The 17000-nt window shown below is 37.6% G+C and overlaps 3 protein-coding genes and 1 non-coding gene across 4 annotated transcripts; 2 read left to right on the forward strand and 2 right to left on the reverse strand.

Annotated features, from left to right (window-relative positions):
* Positions 1–2584: 2584 nt before the first annotated feature.
* Positions 2585–4276, reverse strand: LOC114732542 (UPF0496 protein At2g18630-like). The gene is given in 3 exon segments (XM_028919825.1): positions 2585–3079; positions 3082–3938; positions 4246–4276. Coding segments are annotated over 2 exon segments (1131 nt in total). The 5' UTR covers positions 3914–3938; positions 4246–4276; the 3' UTR covers positions 2585–2780.
* A 2234-nt stretch (positions 4277–6510) lies between these two features.
* Positions 6511–6582, forward strand: TRNAD-GUC (transfer RNA aspartic acid (anticodon GUC)). The gene has a single exon. It is a non-coding gene; the product is annotated as a tRNA-Asp (tRNA).
* Positions 6583–8173: 1591 nt separating this feature from the next.
* On the reverse strand, positions 8174–12261 carry LOC114732540 (uncharacterized). Its single transcript, XM_028919822.1, has 5 exons — positions 12194–12261; positions 11922–12096; positions 9776–10399; positions 9164–9339; positions 8174–8934 (listed from the first exon to the last, which is right to left on the reverse strand). The coding sequence occupies exons 2-5, from the start codon at positions 12011–12013 to the stop codon at positions 8333–8335; spliced, it is 1494 nt and encodes a 497-aa protein (XP_028775655.1). The 5' UTR covers positions 12014–12096; positions 12194–12261; the 3' UTR covers positions 8174–8332.
* Positions 12262–14483: 2222 nt separating this feature from the next.
* Positions 14484–16606, forward strand: LOC114732543 (BES1/BZR1 homolog protein 2-like). Its single transcript, XM_028919826.1, has 2 exons — positions 14484–14873; positions 15427–16606. Exons 1-2 carry the CDS (start codon positions 14649–14651, stop codon positions 16159–16161), a joined length of 960 nt encoding a protein of 319 aa, XP_028775659.1. The 5' UTR covers positions 14484–14648; the 3' UTR covers positions 16162–16606.
* Positions 16607–17000: the final 394 nt, after the last annotated feature.

Below are 17000 nucleotides of genomic sequence, written 5' to 3' on the forward strand. Positions count from 1 at the left end.
AAGTGTTTTTTGATACAATTATCCATCATCTCAAATTATTTTTCAGGCAAGTTCAGCATTCTAGAAATAATTTTGTTTATTATCCATCATCTTGAAATACTTGTCAAATGTATTTGATATCTAAAAATATTTTGTGATTCATCCAACACTTTAAATTATTTTTTTAGATACATCCACTATTTTTATTGAATCACGTAAAAAATATTTTAGAGTATTAGATGAAACTTAGTCCAAAAATAATTTCAATATATAGTAGTACTATCTCCGTTTCTTAATATAAGAGCTAGTTAACTAATGTGAGTATATTAAAAAAACTTTTAATTAGTTATTTGTAATAAGTAGATATCATCTTTTCTAAGATATCCCTGCTAATCAAGTGTATTAGTTAAAACTACTATTATTATAATAACTACCTTAAAAAATAAATAAATATGAAAGATAAAGTGAATTAGAATCTTATATTTAAAATTAAATAAGTCAAATAAATTTTTATATTAAAAATTAAAAGTAGTATTTTTTTTTTCTTCTGATCAACAGGAAGGGAAAAAAGCGAAAAGAAAAAAGAAAGAAAAAGCCCCACACTGCTCCGCACTCAAAACGCTGAGCACGCCGTGGGACGCGTCAAAGAGGGGCTATGATAAAATTTTCCCCAATCAGAAAGTTGAGAACAGGGCTTCAGCGGGGCACCGGGACGGCAACCCGGGAAAGTTCGAGGGAAGAAGGATCCTCTCTCCGACTGGCCGATTGCTCCCAACGTCAAAGTTGGACCCATTGTCTCTTCTTCTTTTGTTTTTGGGACCTGAGACCCATTGTCTGCGTCATGAAATTAGAGCAGCGATCGACCACCCATAAGATTAATAAAAAACTATTGAAATGGGACGGAGTAACATGTTTTCTTTTCTTGAAATTAAACAAAACGCATGAAGAGGTCCGTCCGCAAAGAATACACCCATTTTAATACCATACTTTAATGACTAGCCAGTGGCCAAATAAATCAAAGAGGGGTAAAATGTTCTTATCAAACTCCCATTGTTTTTGGGAGACTTTACGTTAAGCAGGTCAAAGGTGTTTTTTTTTTTTTTTAAATGTAAACACACTTTTATGTCTTACTTCAAATATTGTGATCCTGTGCTAAAATTTTATTCATCTCACAGTAACTACCTCTTCAATTTTCTTTTCATTTTCATTAAAGAAAATAATTAGAGTTAAATTCAAAGCCTTCTTAGATGGTTTTCAGACGAAATTGAAAAAAAATCGTATGAGTAATTTCTTGTTAAATGAGATTAGACAATCCTATATAGATGTGTAATACTACTCCCTTTATATGGCCGTGCAAGTTTATCCAATTTCAAATAACAAATAATCTTTCGCATTAAACACTTTTTTAACATATTTTCTCAAACCCAGATTATTTGCCAATCCGCCCCCAATTCATGCTCCATTGTTATCACCTCTCTCGCCATCTGGGCAGTGCGAGACCGAAAGAGTGTGAAGAAATGAAGAATAATCTAGAAGCTGAAAAATATTCTTTTTCTGATTTTAAATATAAAAGTTAGATTAACATTTATGAAAAATAGGTGTTGATTTTCTAAGACAAATCTTTATCATTTGCATTAAAAACTGGTCTTATTCATAAACTTTCACATTAACTTTCATTTAATATGTGTGACCAGCAGATGCTTTGGGAAGCAAAATATAATTTCGGGAGATGTTGGATTGAGTAACAGTGTGTGTGTGTGTGTGTGTGTGTGTGTATATATATATATATCAAATGACGAGGTACATCCTAGATCCAAGATAATACGATATTTTATGTTCATTGTCTGTAAGTGCTGTTTGGGCAATATATTAAGGGAAAAGTGTGTTCATAAACACCATTTTTATGGACCCACATCGAATCCTAACATCAGTAGCTAGCGCAAAAATTTCCTCGAGGCATCCACAATCCCCTGAGAGTTCTTTTTTTCTAATGTTACTTTTGAGAAGAAAGAATTATTTTTCACAATAATATAGCTCAACCATTAGGCTTCCCGCTTTGGGACGGACAGGTAGAAGGCCCTAAGAGGCCGAAGCAGAACATCCTCCAGCAGACGAAAACCAGGGTCTCCTTCAATAATCGGTTGCTAGCCATTGCCATCACTTAGCTAATCCGGATGCACATAACCATTATCCAAGCAACTGAGAAAATAAAACAAAATTCCAATCCCCAAATCAAAACCAACAAAACATGATTAATCAAATAATCTGTAGCAACTTGATCACAAAATGACTGCCAAACATATTCCCAAAACCACGAAGGATTCAAAGTGAGAGTTCAGCATGTGAGGACCAGATGGTAACCAGAATCTTTTTCAGCAGAATAAATGAGAACCCCCTAGAGATTCCTTGTGATGTTTTCAATACTTTTCATAGGCAGCCTCAACTTTCTCTGGGAGGGAGAGGCTATGGCCAGAGGGTCGAAACCTATAGTAAGTTTGAGTCTATCTGCCCACACAGGGAATTGAATACTTTTGACGGGTTTAAGCTGCTAAAATAACCGGAAACTCTTAAAAGTACAAAAATTGTGATAATCAGTGTGCATAAATATGTATGTATATAAATATATATATCTTTAAGAGATCCATACACATCAAGCACAGAAATGTTATACACAAGTACCATCCCTGTATTTCTTTTGACGCACCCCAATGAATAATCCAGGTGTTTAATCAGCAAGTCTTAAATGGTCCAGAATAGTAAGCTAAAAATTAAAAGCCATCACTAGACACAGCAAAGAACTATCAACGTGGAGGTTTGATTATCTTATGTATAATCACTGTCCTAGCTTTCCTTATCTCCCGACTACATCTATCAGCATGCTCATTCAAAGTCTCAATACTCTCGGAAAAATGTTCCATCTGCTTCTTGATCTCATCGAGTGCAAGCTCCATAGCATCCTCATCCTTGAGAGCAAAATCAGCATTATGCAACATTGACCCAATCTTTATTTCCAATTTGTTGACCAGGGATCGAATGCTATCCAAGTCCTGTAATGTGATATAGGTACGAAACTCCATTGAGCTAAGCACTTCCCTTTGGCTTTCACGGCTTTCTCATATCCCTGAAATAGTGAATTACACCATTTTCCTACTGAGCCTATTGGAACAGTCAATGCGCCAGCTAAAGCCGCTACTATAGGTGGTGCAACAACAACAGCTGCCACCACCGAGAAAATCAACACAGAAACAAATGCGGTCAAAAAAATGGCATTTGCCACCCTCCTCCATGCCTTGAGGGATTTCAGTTTCTTATCAAGCTTCCTCTTTCTGGCTTGCAGTTTCTCCAACATTGATACCTGCTTAGCATAAACCGACTCAAACAACAAGTAAAACTCTTGCGTGAAGGGGTCTCCAGCGTCGGTAAATTTCTTCAGTTGCTGCAACGTTTCTACATACCTCGCCCCTTCCACTCCATTTTCGCCCTCTACCGCAAAATGGTTGAGCGCTGACTTAATTATTACCTGGTTATCACGTGCCCGTCTCAAGCACTGATGAAGTTCATTACAGAAATCCAATGTCAAGAGGCTATTTTCAAAAAACTCGTCAACCAAGGAGGATAGGTCTTCGTTCTTCATTATATCGTTCTTGCATGCCAGAAAGATTCTGACCACTTCCTCGTGATTTTCTAGCAGAGTATCAGTCACTTCTCTCAGAGAATCAAGAGATAAGGAGCGAACCTGAACCCCATTGGCAAGTGAGTTGATCACCCTGTTAGTTCGCTCTTGAATGGAGGCGTCGAAGGATTGTAAGTTCGGGTCGGCCACACATGCAGTTTCGTACGACTTCAAGTCAGCTGCGAACTGGGAATTGGTACCCAATCTGACAGCCAAAGGCACATCAGCCTTACTCGTCTTGCTGGACTGCCCTCCCATCATAACGAATTTTGGTGCGAATAGGGAGCTGCGAAGCACAAAAAGATAACACCAAACTTCTAAGGTAGAACGGGACGCGTAATAAGTAAAATTCGGATTCAATTTCTCCTCTCTTTTCCTCAAATTAACTAAGAATAGACTCGAATTTCAGCAAATGCCCCCAAAAATATAATCTTTTCAAGGATGGGGCAACTCGGATCTGTGAGAAGCTGGAGAAATGAAAAGGACAGACGATTTAACTTTGGCTAGATCTAGGGAACCGATCCGAAGGTGATGTAAACTGAAACAGCCAAAATGAAAAGGTACAGGTGAAATCGCTATAAGGTTTAAAATACCTGGAATTAAGATGAGATTTCACAGCCGCGAATCGAACAGCGGTAGCGAGGCCAAGTAGCCACTTCGGTGGGAATCCGAGATGAAAGAAAATCCCCAATTACGGAGAAATCAAGATAATCGGGGACTTGATGCTTAAATCGAAGCAGCTGATTGGGAAGCCAATGCTAAGGAAGAGAGTCAAAGAGGGGGTAGTATAAAATCCCGATTGAGAATTGGTATTAAAGTGGAGAGTGGGGACAGCAAACTGGGAAAGTTCGAGGGAGGAAGAAGTTGGCCTGACAAGCAAGGGGGAAGGAAAAAACTAGGAGACAATGTTTAGTCGTTGACTGGCGGCTAAGCGCTCCCCGCGTCAGCTTTTCTTTCTTTGTTTTTTACTTTTTTTTTCCCACTCTTCTCTGATTAACTCCATGGTCAAAGTTGGGCTCATTGTCCTTGCCATACTGATTTTTTTTTTTTACCAGGTCCTTGCCATACTGGTAGAATTAGAAAGCATGCGATATACTACCTCCGGTCCTAATTATAAGACCTAATTGATTTATTTGAGGGATTAAAAATGTAAATTAAGTTAGTTATTTGTAATAAATAAGTGTTGTCATTCCTAAAATATCTTTACTAATTAAGTGTATTGGCTAGAACTATCATTATTAGAAGGACTATCTTGAAAAAAATGCATAAATATAAGAGACAAAATATATTGAGGTCTTATAATTAGGACCAAATAAAAAATCAAATAAGATTTTATATTAAGAACCGGAGGTAGTATAATAAAAAGGTTGTGACATCACCCCGTAACACTAATAACAAAATATGATACTGATTCAGTCTTACACCTGTGATGCCAGCCATGGGTTAAATTAAGACAATTGAAAGTTCTTCGAAATTGCTAACTCTATCCATTTCAACAAAATTTTTCATCACCTTCTTTCTTAAGATTTTTCGGAGACTAACACCCATGTTGCTGTGGTCCTCCAAACTCAAAAGTCAAAGGCGACTCGGCCTTGGGCTTTTACTTTTGTTAAACGCAAGAAAAACGACAGAAAAGAATTTAGAGGACATTCTTCAGTATATTATGATTACTATTTAATAACATCTATTTATCAATTTAAAACTAGAACTTTGAAAAATTAATGTTTTTCCTTTCATCGTTTAAATTTTGTGCACAAAACATATTCAACCATGATTTTTTTTAAAAATTTTAATCATATACTCATCCTTTCTCACTCTTGTTTTCGCCCTCGTTTCATCTTTATTTTTGAATTAAAAATTGAATAATGGTGATTTAATATCTTTATAAATATTATAAAACTGTATAAAAATAAATAAATTTTTTAATTAAAAAACTATTGGCTAAATAAACATATGAAAAAATAATATTTTTGAAATACTCTTTCAATCCTAAATATAAATTATTTTATAGTATAATTTATATTATAAAATAAATTTTATATTTAGGATCAGAGAAGTATTAAATTTTAATGGTTGATTTTAACAGTAGGAATAAAGTAAAAAAAAAAACAAAGAAATGGAAGAGTATCAAATCCACACCTTAGAATTTTCCAGAAGTCTAAATTCTAAGTATCTTCAGTTTTTCACTCATAAAAGAACATTTCCTAACCATAGCAATTTGTGCATAGATTGGGAGGTGTTTGGATAAAACCAAACCATAGTTTGGAAAATAACTTTGAAAAATAAATTCTTGGAAGATAGATTTTGTCAAAAAGTAATTATAATAAAGTGAGAGTGTTTGAATAGCTATCATCAAAAGCACTTTTTACACGTGCTAATTACTAAAAAAGTATAAATTAATATGATAATCACATAAAAGACGATTTAATAATATATTTTAATTTGAATGAATAAAATTGTTAATAATATATTTTTTACCAACATAATTAATGACATATAAGATAATATAATTAATAATTAATTAATATTTGTATATATATTTATAAAATATAAGATTAAATATGTTTATAAAAAAAAATTAAGGGGTATTAAAGTCATATTACGTTGAAATCTGCTCTGACAGGTATAATCATACTCTTTAATTTAAGCTAAAAGCAGAATGAATTTACTTTTTTGAAACCATAATTTATCAATCCTACCCCCTGTTTGGTAATTTTTTTTTATCTAAACTATGGTTTGGGATGTTACCCAGAGTCCCAAATAGGCTCCAAGGCAGCGCAAAATCGTTCGTGATTTGGTTGGCTGACGAAGAGTTTAAAGTCAACAATTAATTACTGCGTTCGCAAACATGCGCCCATGTCGTTGTAGTATAGTGGTGAGTATTCCCGCCTGTCACGCGGGCGACCCGGGTTCGATCCCCGGCAACGGCGCTGTCTTTTTGCACTTCATCGTGTTGCGGCAATCTGCAAATTCTGGGGCATTCTCTCGCATTAGAATCGAAGAGGCAGAGATTGGGGCTTCTTCCGTTTGATTACGCTTCCCCCTTTTCCTTTTCTTCGCATATTAAATTGTTTCGCACTCTATTCCCACTTGTCGGTTCTTCTGCGTCTATTTCTTTATGCAATCCGGTTCCATCCTTCGATTTCATGCTCAAGGCCTGGGGGACTGGAATTCGTAGCGCTATTTCTTCTTTTATGTTGCTTCCTTGTCAAAACCACGTGTCATCCTGTGCGTGTCACCTCATCAAACGCAGATTCAGTAATTTGTCGTCATGTTATTGTGTTGTTCATTGAACAAGGGATCGTATCCCATTCTTGAATCTTCTCTTTCTAAAGATGATCTGATTAAAGAAAGCTGAATGTATTGCGTAACGAGAGTAATGATAAAGAATATATCTAAAACTATTGACAGCAAAATTCTGTATCCTGTTTAGTACCCTGGAATGGTGTTTCCTACTGTCAAGGCTTTCCGATCGATCAACTGGTTCATGCTAGAGAAGGGTGAAGTCAAGTGCATAAAGAAGCTTGCTTCAATTAGTTGTTAAGTTGAAGGACAGTTATTGGCCAGTATACAGCAGGCAGTGTGCTTACCCTGCCTATCTCCTGGAATGATAATCTCTGATTCCCTTGATTTGCATTTTCAGATGCTCTTTTTAACTCCAGATAACTCCATGTATTTTATAAAGTGTATGTTGAGATAAGAATTGATTAGTTTTTTCCAGTGTAGGACTACGATTATACTGTTTAAGAGAATGCAGAAAGCGATGGAAAAGGAGACAGCGCTACAAGAGAATGCAAGTGAGAACACCTGTTGAGAAGCAATCTGCTGGCCTGGACAGCTGCGTCTCCACAAAGGTTTTCCTCCCGTCTAGTTATTAGTTCGAATTTTTATTTCGTATCTCTTGTTTTACGGGAAAATCATCCGGCACAAAACAAAAATTAGATAAATGAACATTATCATCGTATCTCTTAAATTTTATGTTGCACACGTATCTTCTTGTACTTCTGGAAGTTTCATAACTACGCTGCAGTAAAATCTAGGATTTACGTTGGTAAGCATTCTACGGAGATGCGGGAGCCTTCAAGGTTCTGTCAACATTCTACTTTTAATCTGGCGTTCACCCTCTCCACATTCTGCTCTATTCACCAAAGCTCTTCAAATATATGAACTTGAAACATGATATCATAAAATTCATTGTGATAGGTTATCCAATGAAATTGTTATTTGGATATCTTCACAATTCAGTATTCCACTATGTTTTTTCTGGGGAAGAAAGAAAAGAAAAAAACTTAGGGAACATAGTCATCCAGAATATTAATGGAACTTGACTAAAAAAACTTTAGCCCCTCAGAGTCTAATAATTTCTTTTGTTCGCATATGTTTTTCAAATTGCCAGGAGAAAAGCAGATCATTGAACAGGAGGAACAGGCCCTTGTTCACATGTTCAAATTCTGGGGGCAAAAACAGGTCATGAAAGAGAAGAAATAAAACAACACACCCCCCCCCCAAAAAAAAGATATTTTGATGCGCTAAGAATCCATTAAATGGGTCTTTGGGTAAATCTTGTGAGCCTCACTATAAAGGAGCCATTAAATTGTCATCAACAAAAATTTATGAATCACAACAAAATAAGACCAAGTGGAAGGAGGAAACACGGCTCACTAAAAGAAACAAACTCTTTCATGTCATCTCAGACTCTTTCGAAACGGTGAGCATTCTAACTTTCTCACGGTCTCGCTTAAAAATATAATATAATGGCGTGTAACACAAACAACACAATCCAAATGGAACGACCATCATGGAAAGAAGGCCTTTGGACAATGCAAGAGCCTCTGGAGCAGATCCTTTAGCAAAATCAACAGACTTAGAATCATACCCAAACATCTTCTCAGAAAGAATGCCTACCAAGGGAGCTGCCACTGAAGAAAATGATCCCTCAAAAGCACGATCAAACGCATAGATCATGGTCCTGTGTTTTACTGGGACCACTTCTGCGAACATTGGAGCATTTGCGGCTGTAGCATTCCAGCTTATACATAGACCCATTATCAAGAGAGTGATGGCAAAAATGGCAAAGCTGCTTACTGATTGAGGGATAACCTTCAGAAGAAACAACGAGAATGGAATACCCATAAAGGCACTGAATTGTGCACACATGATACGCCCAGAATGAGGATATACACGAGACAGCTTATCAGCTATTGATCCACCGATAAAAGATCCCACAGCACATCCAATAGCAAAGAGACTAAGGAGTGTTGCTGAGCTGTTATGATCAAATCCTACAATCAAGTAATCAAATACATCATTTTAGTTGGGTCACCTTTTCAACAATTGTGAAGCTTCCAAAAAGGATAAAGGTTTCATTTTGTAAGGTAAATCATTGGCTTTATAGTTCCAAAAAAGAAGCTATAGTTACACTCTTACAGCTTAAGATTCTGGTGCAGTAATAGGCACTTGATCCTAAAACATGTGACGAGGTTATTGTAATAAAGTTGCTTTTGTGCTCACCTATTAGTTCGAACCACATTGTGAAGAATACCATGGCAGTCCATGGCAGTGACCCCACAATACCCTGTAAAACAATGATTTGAAATGTTTGCACTTTCATGACAGCTTTCATCGCAGCCCAAGATTCCATCCAAATTGATGCTGCACTAGCGTTGCCCTTTTCCATAAGTTCATCCCTGCCTCAGACATGCAGCTGATTTACCAATTATTACAATTTTTTTTTATAAAAAAAAAGCGATGCATTTAGTTGCCTGCATATTTATTGTACTAGAGGATGAAAACAGCAAGACAGACGACAGATTTATAAGGTGAAATGAATTAAACAAGTTTTTCTACTGATACATACATTTGAGGGTCCTATTTTACTTTACCAACAATTGCTCGTACCACAAGTGAGAGTTTTCATGCTGAGGCACGGGCTTCCACTTCTACATCTTGACTTTACAACAAATATAACTATATTAACTGTCATAGTATTATTCTGTCATCTAAAATGTAATTTCCAAGGATCAATACGGATTCGATGATGAAGATAACAGTCAACGCAACCATAATGTAATATGACCAAATGGGTGGATTAGACTGTTAAGTGTTAATTGAAAATGTCATTACCTATCTGAACTCTGACTGGCATCGGAAGCCGTGACATTTCTTTTCCTTGGATCAACCACATATACTAAAACCAAGAATCCAATTAATGCACTCAGAGATGCCATTAAAAGGAAGGCACATCGCCATCCTGGTATGCCCCCAAATTGCTGCCCAGCCATGACTGTAGCCAAAACACCACCTCCTATGCCTCCTACATTACCAATAAGGCTCAGTAATCCAAACCCAGTTCCCCTCACAGCATCACTGTAGCTGTCAGCTATGAAGGATTGGAGGGCTGGAATCACAATTGCCAAACCAAAACCATTTACTGCCCTCCAGAATGCAACCTGCAGAAAATCATGGCTAACACCCACGGCAGCGGTAGATAAAGCCCAGCAGAAAGTTCCCATGGCGAGAATTGCAGGCCGATCATGATTTAGAACAAGTATACCTGCCAAGGGAGATGACAATCCCTGCACAAAGTTCCGTATAAATGTGAGGTAGCCCAGATCAGATGGTCCAGCATTAAACGCTTCGCTAACTTCTTTGTAAACAGATGGAAGGAGATTTTCATCAGCACGCTCCATAATGGCAGCAAAGTTGATCAGAATAAGAGAAAGGGAGACACCAAAAATCTGTATTGTTCTGTTAAAAAGCATAGTATGGCCAAGGTAAAGATTATTGTTAATGCAGCGAAAAAAACCTCCCATAATATAAGAGAAAAAGTGAAAGAAAAGGCACCAATAACCTATTACGACATATCAACGTTTGGCATCAGGCACCGAAAGAAAGAAATAGAGAAAATCACAGAACAACATGTAAAATTAGATAAAGGTTTAAGGTAGTATGCTGCGGGACTAGGACCTCATTTTCATAGAAAATCATTTTAAGGAAAAAACCGTTCAGCAAAATTCCAAATGCGTGAATCGACTGAACTACTTGATGTCTTAGCTTAGTTTATTCCAAACTCTATAGCCAGTAGTCATCTCCCTAAATGATCGGATAAGTAATTTTGTTGTCAACTGTAACAAATGAGATTGGTTCTTTGAAAGCTTTTTATCGTAAGAGGCATTTGTTCCCCTGAAGAACTCCATGTAACAGACTGCTAAAATAGAAACAAATTTTCATAGGCTAACTTAAAAGAACGAATCCCTTTCTCTTTCTAGCACATTACGATTGATAAATGTCACATGTAAGAAAACGTTGTCATGCCACCTCAACCTTAAATTGGTACTTTCGTTATTCCCTGATACTCTTAGGAAGTTTAGCAGAAAAAGACCAAACCTCCAATAGGATAATTGATAGCTACACAAGTTAAAAGTTACTACCTCGATATCTGTCTGAACCATTATTGGTATCCCAGGCCAGAAATTAAATAACTTAGGCTTCAGGGTAGCAAACTGGTTTCCCCATCGAAAAAGATCTAGAAGTTGTTCTTCATGGAATTTGAGGAGAGTAAATGGATTATCAGGCCTAAGAAAACAGAGTAAATGGAGAGAAAGACAGGTTGAAAACTGGGGAATTACGAAGTTGCTTTTCCTGACTACATTGTCTCGTTGCTCTAATTTGATGTTTTGAATTGAACCGTTTCTTGTTCCCCTAGACCGTAGCTTTTTATGAAGATAGTATCCCCACATAAAAGATTGACATGAATGAACAGATGTTGCCTTTCCCGTGGTTATAGCTTTCCTAGCATAAAAGCTACTAATTGGTCCACATATATGATATAGAATGTATGAAGAAACTTAATCCGCGAGGAGGCGCTAAACTTTTGCCCGTTGACCTTGGGCCAAACACTTGTTTTTCAATTGAACAAACGTTATCACCGGGTCCGTACAAAATTCTTTCGATCCCACTGCATCTAGTAAAATGATCCCCTTGAATACTGGATTCTGTTTGTTGGTAATGAGTTAAAGGTCCGCATATTTTAAAAGCTGAAGCCATCAACAGAAACTAAGAAAGGGTAGAAAGGCTGCACGATTATGGACAGCGAAAGGTGTAAATGTAGCAGAGAGTCAAACAAAAAAAGGAGAAGGTATGATATAAGCAAGCACAGATATGGAAAATAAACGAGATGATTTCTCTTTGAAAAGAGGGGAGAAAAGAAACAGAGAGAGAGAGAGAGAGTCGAGAAATCAGAGAAGTTGAAACTGCAAGGAAAACTCACTTCATGGTTTCAGAACGTCTGAGACCGTAAATCGGAAGAACCGACCGAAGAAAAGCGCCGCCACGGTGTCTAGGAGTCCGAGTGAGATGCATCGGGAACAGTTTGTGGCTTCAAAATCCAGCGTCAATGGCGGATCTCTCACTCCACCTTGTAGTTTGGCGCTTTACCGCATAAACTGTCAGCAATATTATTTAAAAAAACAAGAAATAATTAAAACGACAAAAGGAAATATGCATAGAAAATGGCAGAATCGGAGAGGAGAGAGCAGAGACCATGAAAGAAAGAAGTGGACAGCGCCTCCCTAGCGGTTAACAGGTATAGAAGCAGCGTAAATCCAATGTCATCTTGAGTTTCCAAAATGGAGGGAGAAGTGTGTACTGTGCAGTACTGTTTCCCTGTTTCAGTCATATTGAAGCCGATGACTCTAATATTGCGGCAGCAGTCACATATGGGGGACGTCCAATTTACGGGCCACGTTACTGTTTCTCTCACGTAATTAATTCCTCTTAAATTTCAATTTTCCATGTCCGAGGCACTACTCTTATTATCCTAGCTCTTCCTGTCTCTAATATAAAATTTTATTTAATTTTTATTTTAATTTTAAATATAAGATTATAATTTATCTTATCTTTCATATTTATTCATCTTTTCTTAAAATAATTCTGGCTAATAAACTTGATCAATAAGGATATTTTAAGAAAGACAACATCTATTTATTACAAATAACTAAATTAACTTATTTCCTTAATCTAATCAAATTAGTCAATTAATTCTTGTATTTAGGGGCGGAGGTAATATAAAGAAAGAAGTGGCATGCAAACAAAAATAAAATATTGAAATTATAATAAAAATTTACTATTGTGCTCCTAATTTAAAAGAATGCTTCCAAGGTAAAAACTAAGTTATTTAGGAGTAAACGCTGTTACACTTGTCTTTTATACAAGTAGTTGTTTTCTATTAATGATATGGGTGTGTTTGCATTCTCTTCTAATCACACAATTTTTTTACATAAAATTACTTTTTAGATATATATTAAAGTTAGTTAAAAATAATTGCTTGTCTTTTTCTTTTTGACCAGCAAAAAAAAAAGTGCTTGTCTAAGCATTACTCAGAAAATTAATTTAATCTACAAGATTTAAATGATGGACCTTTTGTTTTGCCAAGCTGGGACCTTTTTTTTTTTAAAATGATGCGTAATTTGTAACTTAGACCGCAAATATGAACAATGTCGTCGTTGTCAACCAACAATTTTTTGTTAATGATTAGTTCGTGAATTTTGGTTGTCTGGGCCAACAAACGTGGGCTCATGCCCCAGCCCTGGTGTGTTGCCCTTTACGCAGAAAAGCTAATTTGGGCGGGCAAAATGATGGGGTGGCCTGGTCTCGGGGTTCATGCGAAGACAGTGAGTTTGGACATCCGAGGTGGTCCCGAGTCACGTGGAGAGGGCTGGAGAGGACAGACGCAGTGGTCCCCACGTTCCACGTATTTGGTTTGTTTGGGACGCTCTCTTTAGTCTCCAATAATGAATCTCTTCCTCACTCACTCTGTTCATAACCCTCACTTTGTCCCGTCTTATTTTTGGGAGCTTAGCATCAGTCAGTCCAATTGCAATCAAGAATGAAGACGAGCCTCCGGCAATAACACTCACTTTGACCCGTCTTATTTTTGGATTTGGTTCCGTGTGCTCGCCCACATCATAATAAATGTGGATATGAATGCTCATTAAATACAAGCCATGGTAATTAGATTGACATATCGTAAAATCCATTCTAGAGCACCATATGTAAAATCCTATTCCTTCTTTTCAGTTCCCACTGACGCTCCCTTGTTTGCGGGGTAAAAGTTTCTTTTTTCTTGTAGGACTAACAGTTGTGGGCTTCGCTGGCGACTTTTCTTTTCTTTTTCTATTTTTTTTCTAATAGAAAGATATCTGTGTTTGTTGGAAAAAAAAAAAAAGACATTTCTTCTCTCTCCCCTTTTCCCAACAGACACATTTCTCGACTACAATCGTAAAGAGCCAGTTTTATTAAACCCGTTGATTATATTACCAACACTTAGATTATTACAATCAATATAGTAGTGTCTGATGCACAAAAGAATACTTTTTTTAGTTCACTAATACTGGAGGCAAAAACAACGGCATACTACCTCTAGTTCTTAATATAAAATCTTATTTTACTTTTAGTTTGGTCCTAATTATAAGACCCCAATTCATTTTGTCTATCATATTTATGTATTTTTTTCCAAGATAGTATTTTTAGTAATGATAGTTCTAGCCAATACACTTAATTAGCAAGGATATTTTAAAAATGATAATATTTATTTATTACAAATAACTAACTTAACTTACTTTCTTAATCTCTTCAAATTAGTCAATTAAATTTTATAATTAGGATCGGAGATAGTATAAAATATGTTATCTGCGGATGCGGTGAGAAAAGAAAATGTGGAAGTTTGGTTTTATGAGCTTTATACGAGGAAAGCCAGACTTTGGATGAAATAATAAAATAAATTTGCGCCTCATGCGCCTGCCAGTGAGGGGAAAATAAAGAAATTGTGCCAACAAAGAATCTAAAAAGCAAGCCGCGTCCTGCTTGTGCAGAAACCTGGACGGATAAATCGCTGTCCTCGTGTCTTTGATTGAGAGAGAAGAGTGCCCCGTGCAACCCTGTTACAATTATAGACTGAGAGCCGGCCCCATCTGGCAAGCTGAGAGTGGCCGGAGCGATGACAGGCGGAGGATCGTCGGGGAGGATGCCCACCTCGAAAGAGAGAGAAAACAACAAGAAGAGGGAACGACGCAGAAGGGCGATTGCTGCCCAGATCTATGCCGGCCTTAGAGCGCAGGGGAACTATAAGCTTCCCAAGCACTGTGACAACAACGAGGTCTTAAAGGCTCTCTGTGCTGAGGCTGGTTGGATTGTTGAGGAGGATGGAACTACCTATAGAAAGGTTCGCTTCCTTCACTTTCCTTTGTTGCTCGGTACCCCTATGATCTCGGCAGATTTGCTTTTAAAATTATTACTTGAACTCCTTTCTCTGGTATCCCCTGGATCTACATGTAGCTTAGGTTTTCCTCCAATGTCGCTTTTTTTCCTGCCTTTTGACCTTTCCCACCTCGAGCAGAGCTGCTGAACTACGTGGAGTACTAATGTCGAATGTTTCGTTTCATTTGGAGAAAATTGAAAAATGACCAGATTGCTGTCAAGGAGTTCTTGTTTTCAATATCGAACATGAAATTCATTCAGGGGCTTCCATCCTGCAACAGTTAATGAGTTATGGCCTTGTTTATGTAGAATTTCACCATAGTAAAATTAATCAGATAAGTCGTTATTAATTCTCTTAAGCATGCTAATTTTTCCCCATAGAATCGACTTTTATGCTTTTCGGATTCATATCGTTTATCATTACGCTTTAGTTTTCCTTTCAGAGGTGTGAATTCAATTAGGACGGTGTTTATGAAGCTTGTTGTTTAACATCTAATTAAGATATGCATTTTACACAGGGATGCAGGCCACCTCCAACTGAGAATGGAGGAACTTCAGCTAATATCAGTGCTTGTTCCTCCATACAGCCAAGCCCACAATCCTCATCATTCCCTAGTCCTATGCCTTCCTACCATGCTAGCCCGTCTTCATCCTCCTTCCCTAGCCCCACTCGCATTGATGGAAATCCCTCTTCGTTTCTGCTCCCATTCATTCAGAACATAGCGTCTATTCCTTCGAACCTACCCCCTCTCAAGATATCTAACAGCGCTCCTGTAACCCCTCCTCTTTCTTCTCCGTCCTCTAGAAGCTCAAAGCGAAAATCAGATTTTGAGTCTCCCTCCAATGGCTCTCTTAAATCCTTTCGTGACCCGCTTTTTGCTGCCTCCGCCCCATCAAGTCCTACCCGCCGTCACAATGTTGTAGCTTCGACTATTCCAGAATGTAACGAGTCCGATGCTCCTCCAGTGAACTCTGGTCGATGGGTCAGTTTTCAGGCAGCAACGGGGGCTTCTGTTGCTCCTCCTTCACCCACCTTTAATCTTATGAAACCGGTGGCACAGCAAATTTCTCATCAGAATTGCTTAAATATGAGAGGAAGCACGCATTGGAATCCACCTCCAGCTGCAAAGAATGGGCGAGGATCAGGGTTTGAGTTTGACAACGGCAGAGTCAAACCGTGGGAGGGCGAGATAATAGTACAGGAGGTGGGAATGGATGATTTGGAGCTTACTCTAGGGTGTGGAGAGGCATAAAGTTAAAACCAAACTGAATACTGCCTCGAAATGTGTTATGTTTTTGATTGAACTAAAAATGAATTGAGCCTTGAGAATAGCCGGAAGGTGAAGGGGGTGTAGGTTGACGAAATGAAGTCTCAGGCAAAATTGATGGGTCTCACGAGGCAACAAATAGACAATACCCATCTTTACAAAGAAAGCCGGATAAGGCATTAGCAGGCAGGCAGGGCAATTACATAAACTTGGTGGGTTGTCGAATATCCAGAAACTAGCAACATGATGAGACATATGTGTAAACTATGCAATTATTATTGGAAAGCTCGCCAATGGCAGCCTATTTTCTTTACCGGAGCATTTACTCCTGGCCTCCATTTGCAATATTTAAGTCACGCTTTATTACTTTTCGTCATCAACTTTCTGTTGTAATGCCAGCGATCCAAATACAATTTCATTTCGTTTACTGTCATGTGTCTTTGCATTTATATTTCTTTCTATTTGTAGCTAGTCTGCGTCTTATAGCATCCAGAGAAACTGTGTTAAGAACCCTGGAGAGCGTCCATTTGGTAGAAGTTAAATCACATTGAAACTGCCCCGAGTCTATGACAAACATGGCAGACACATTTTGTGCCAACCATTTCATAATCTGATATGATAGTCTTACTATCAGGCTACGGATTTTATTTCCCCGGTCGAGTTGTCGTTGATTTCATTTCTCCTTGTCGTTGGCCAACTTTTGCTTGCCATGTATGCTCTATCAAACTGATGACTCGCCTGTGCCTGTCAGACCCAATTACTTGTATTTTGGTCTATAGTATAATTAATAGGTCGCTTGTAATTAAGTTTAATGATCGTCGCTC

This window comes from Neltuma alba, unplaced genomic scaffold (assembly GCF_004799145.2).
Source record: "Neltuma alba isolate B1F8T4 unplaced genomic scaffold, ASM479914v2 tig00012917_pilon, whole genome shotgun sequence".
NCBI classification, from domain to species: Eukaryota; Viridiplantae; Streptophyta; class Magnoliopsida; order Fabales; family Fabaceae; genus Neltuma; species Neltuma alba.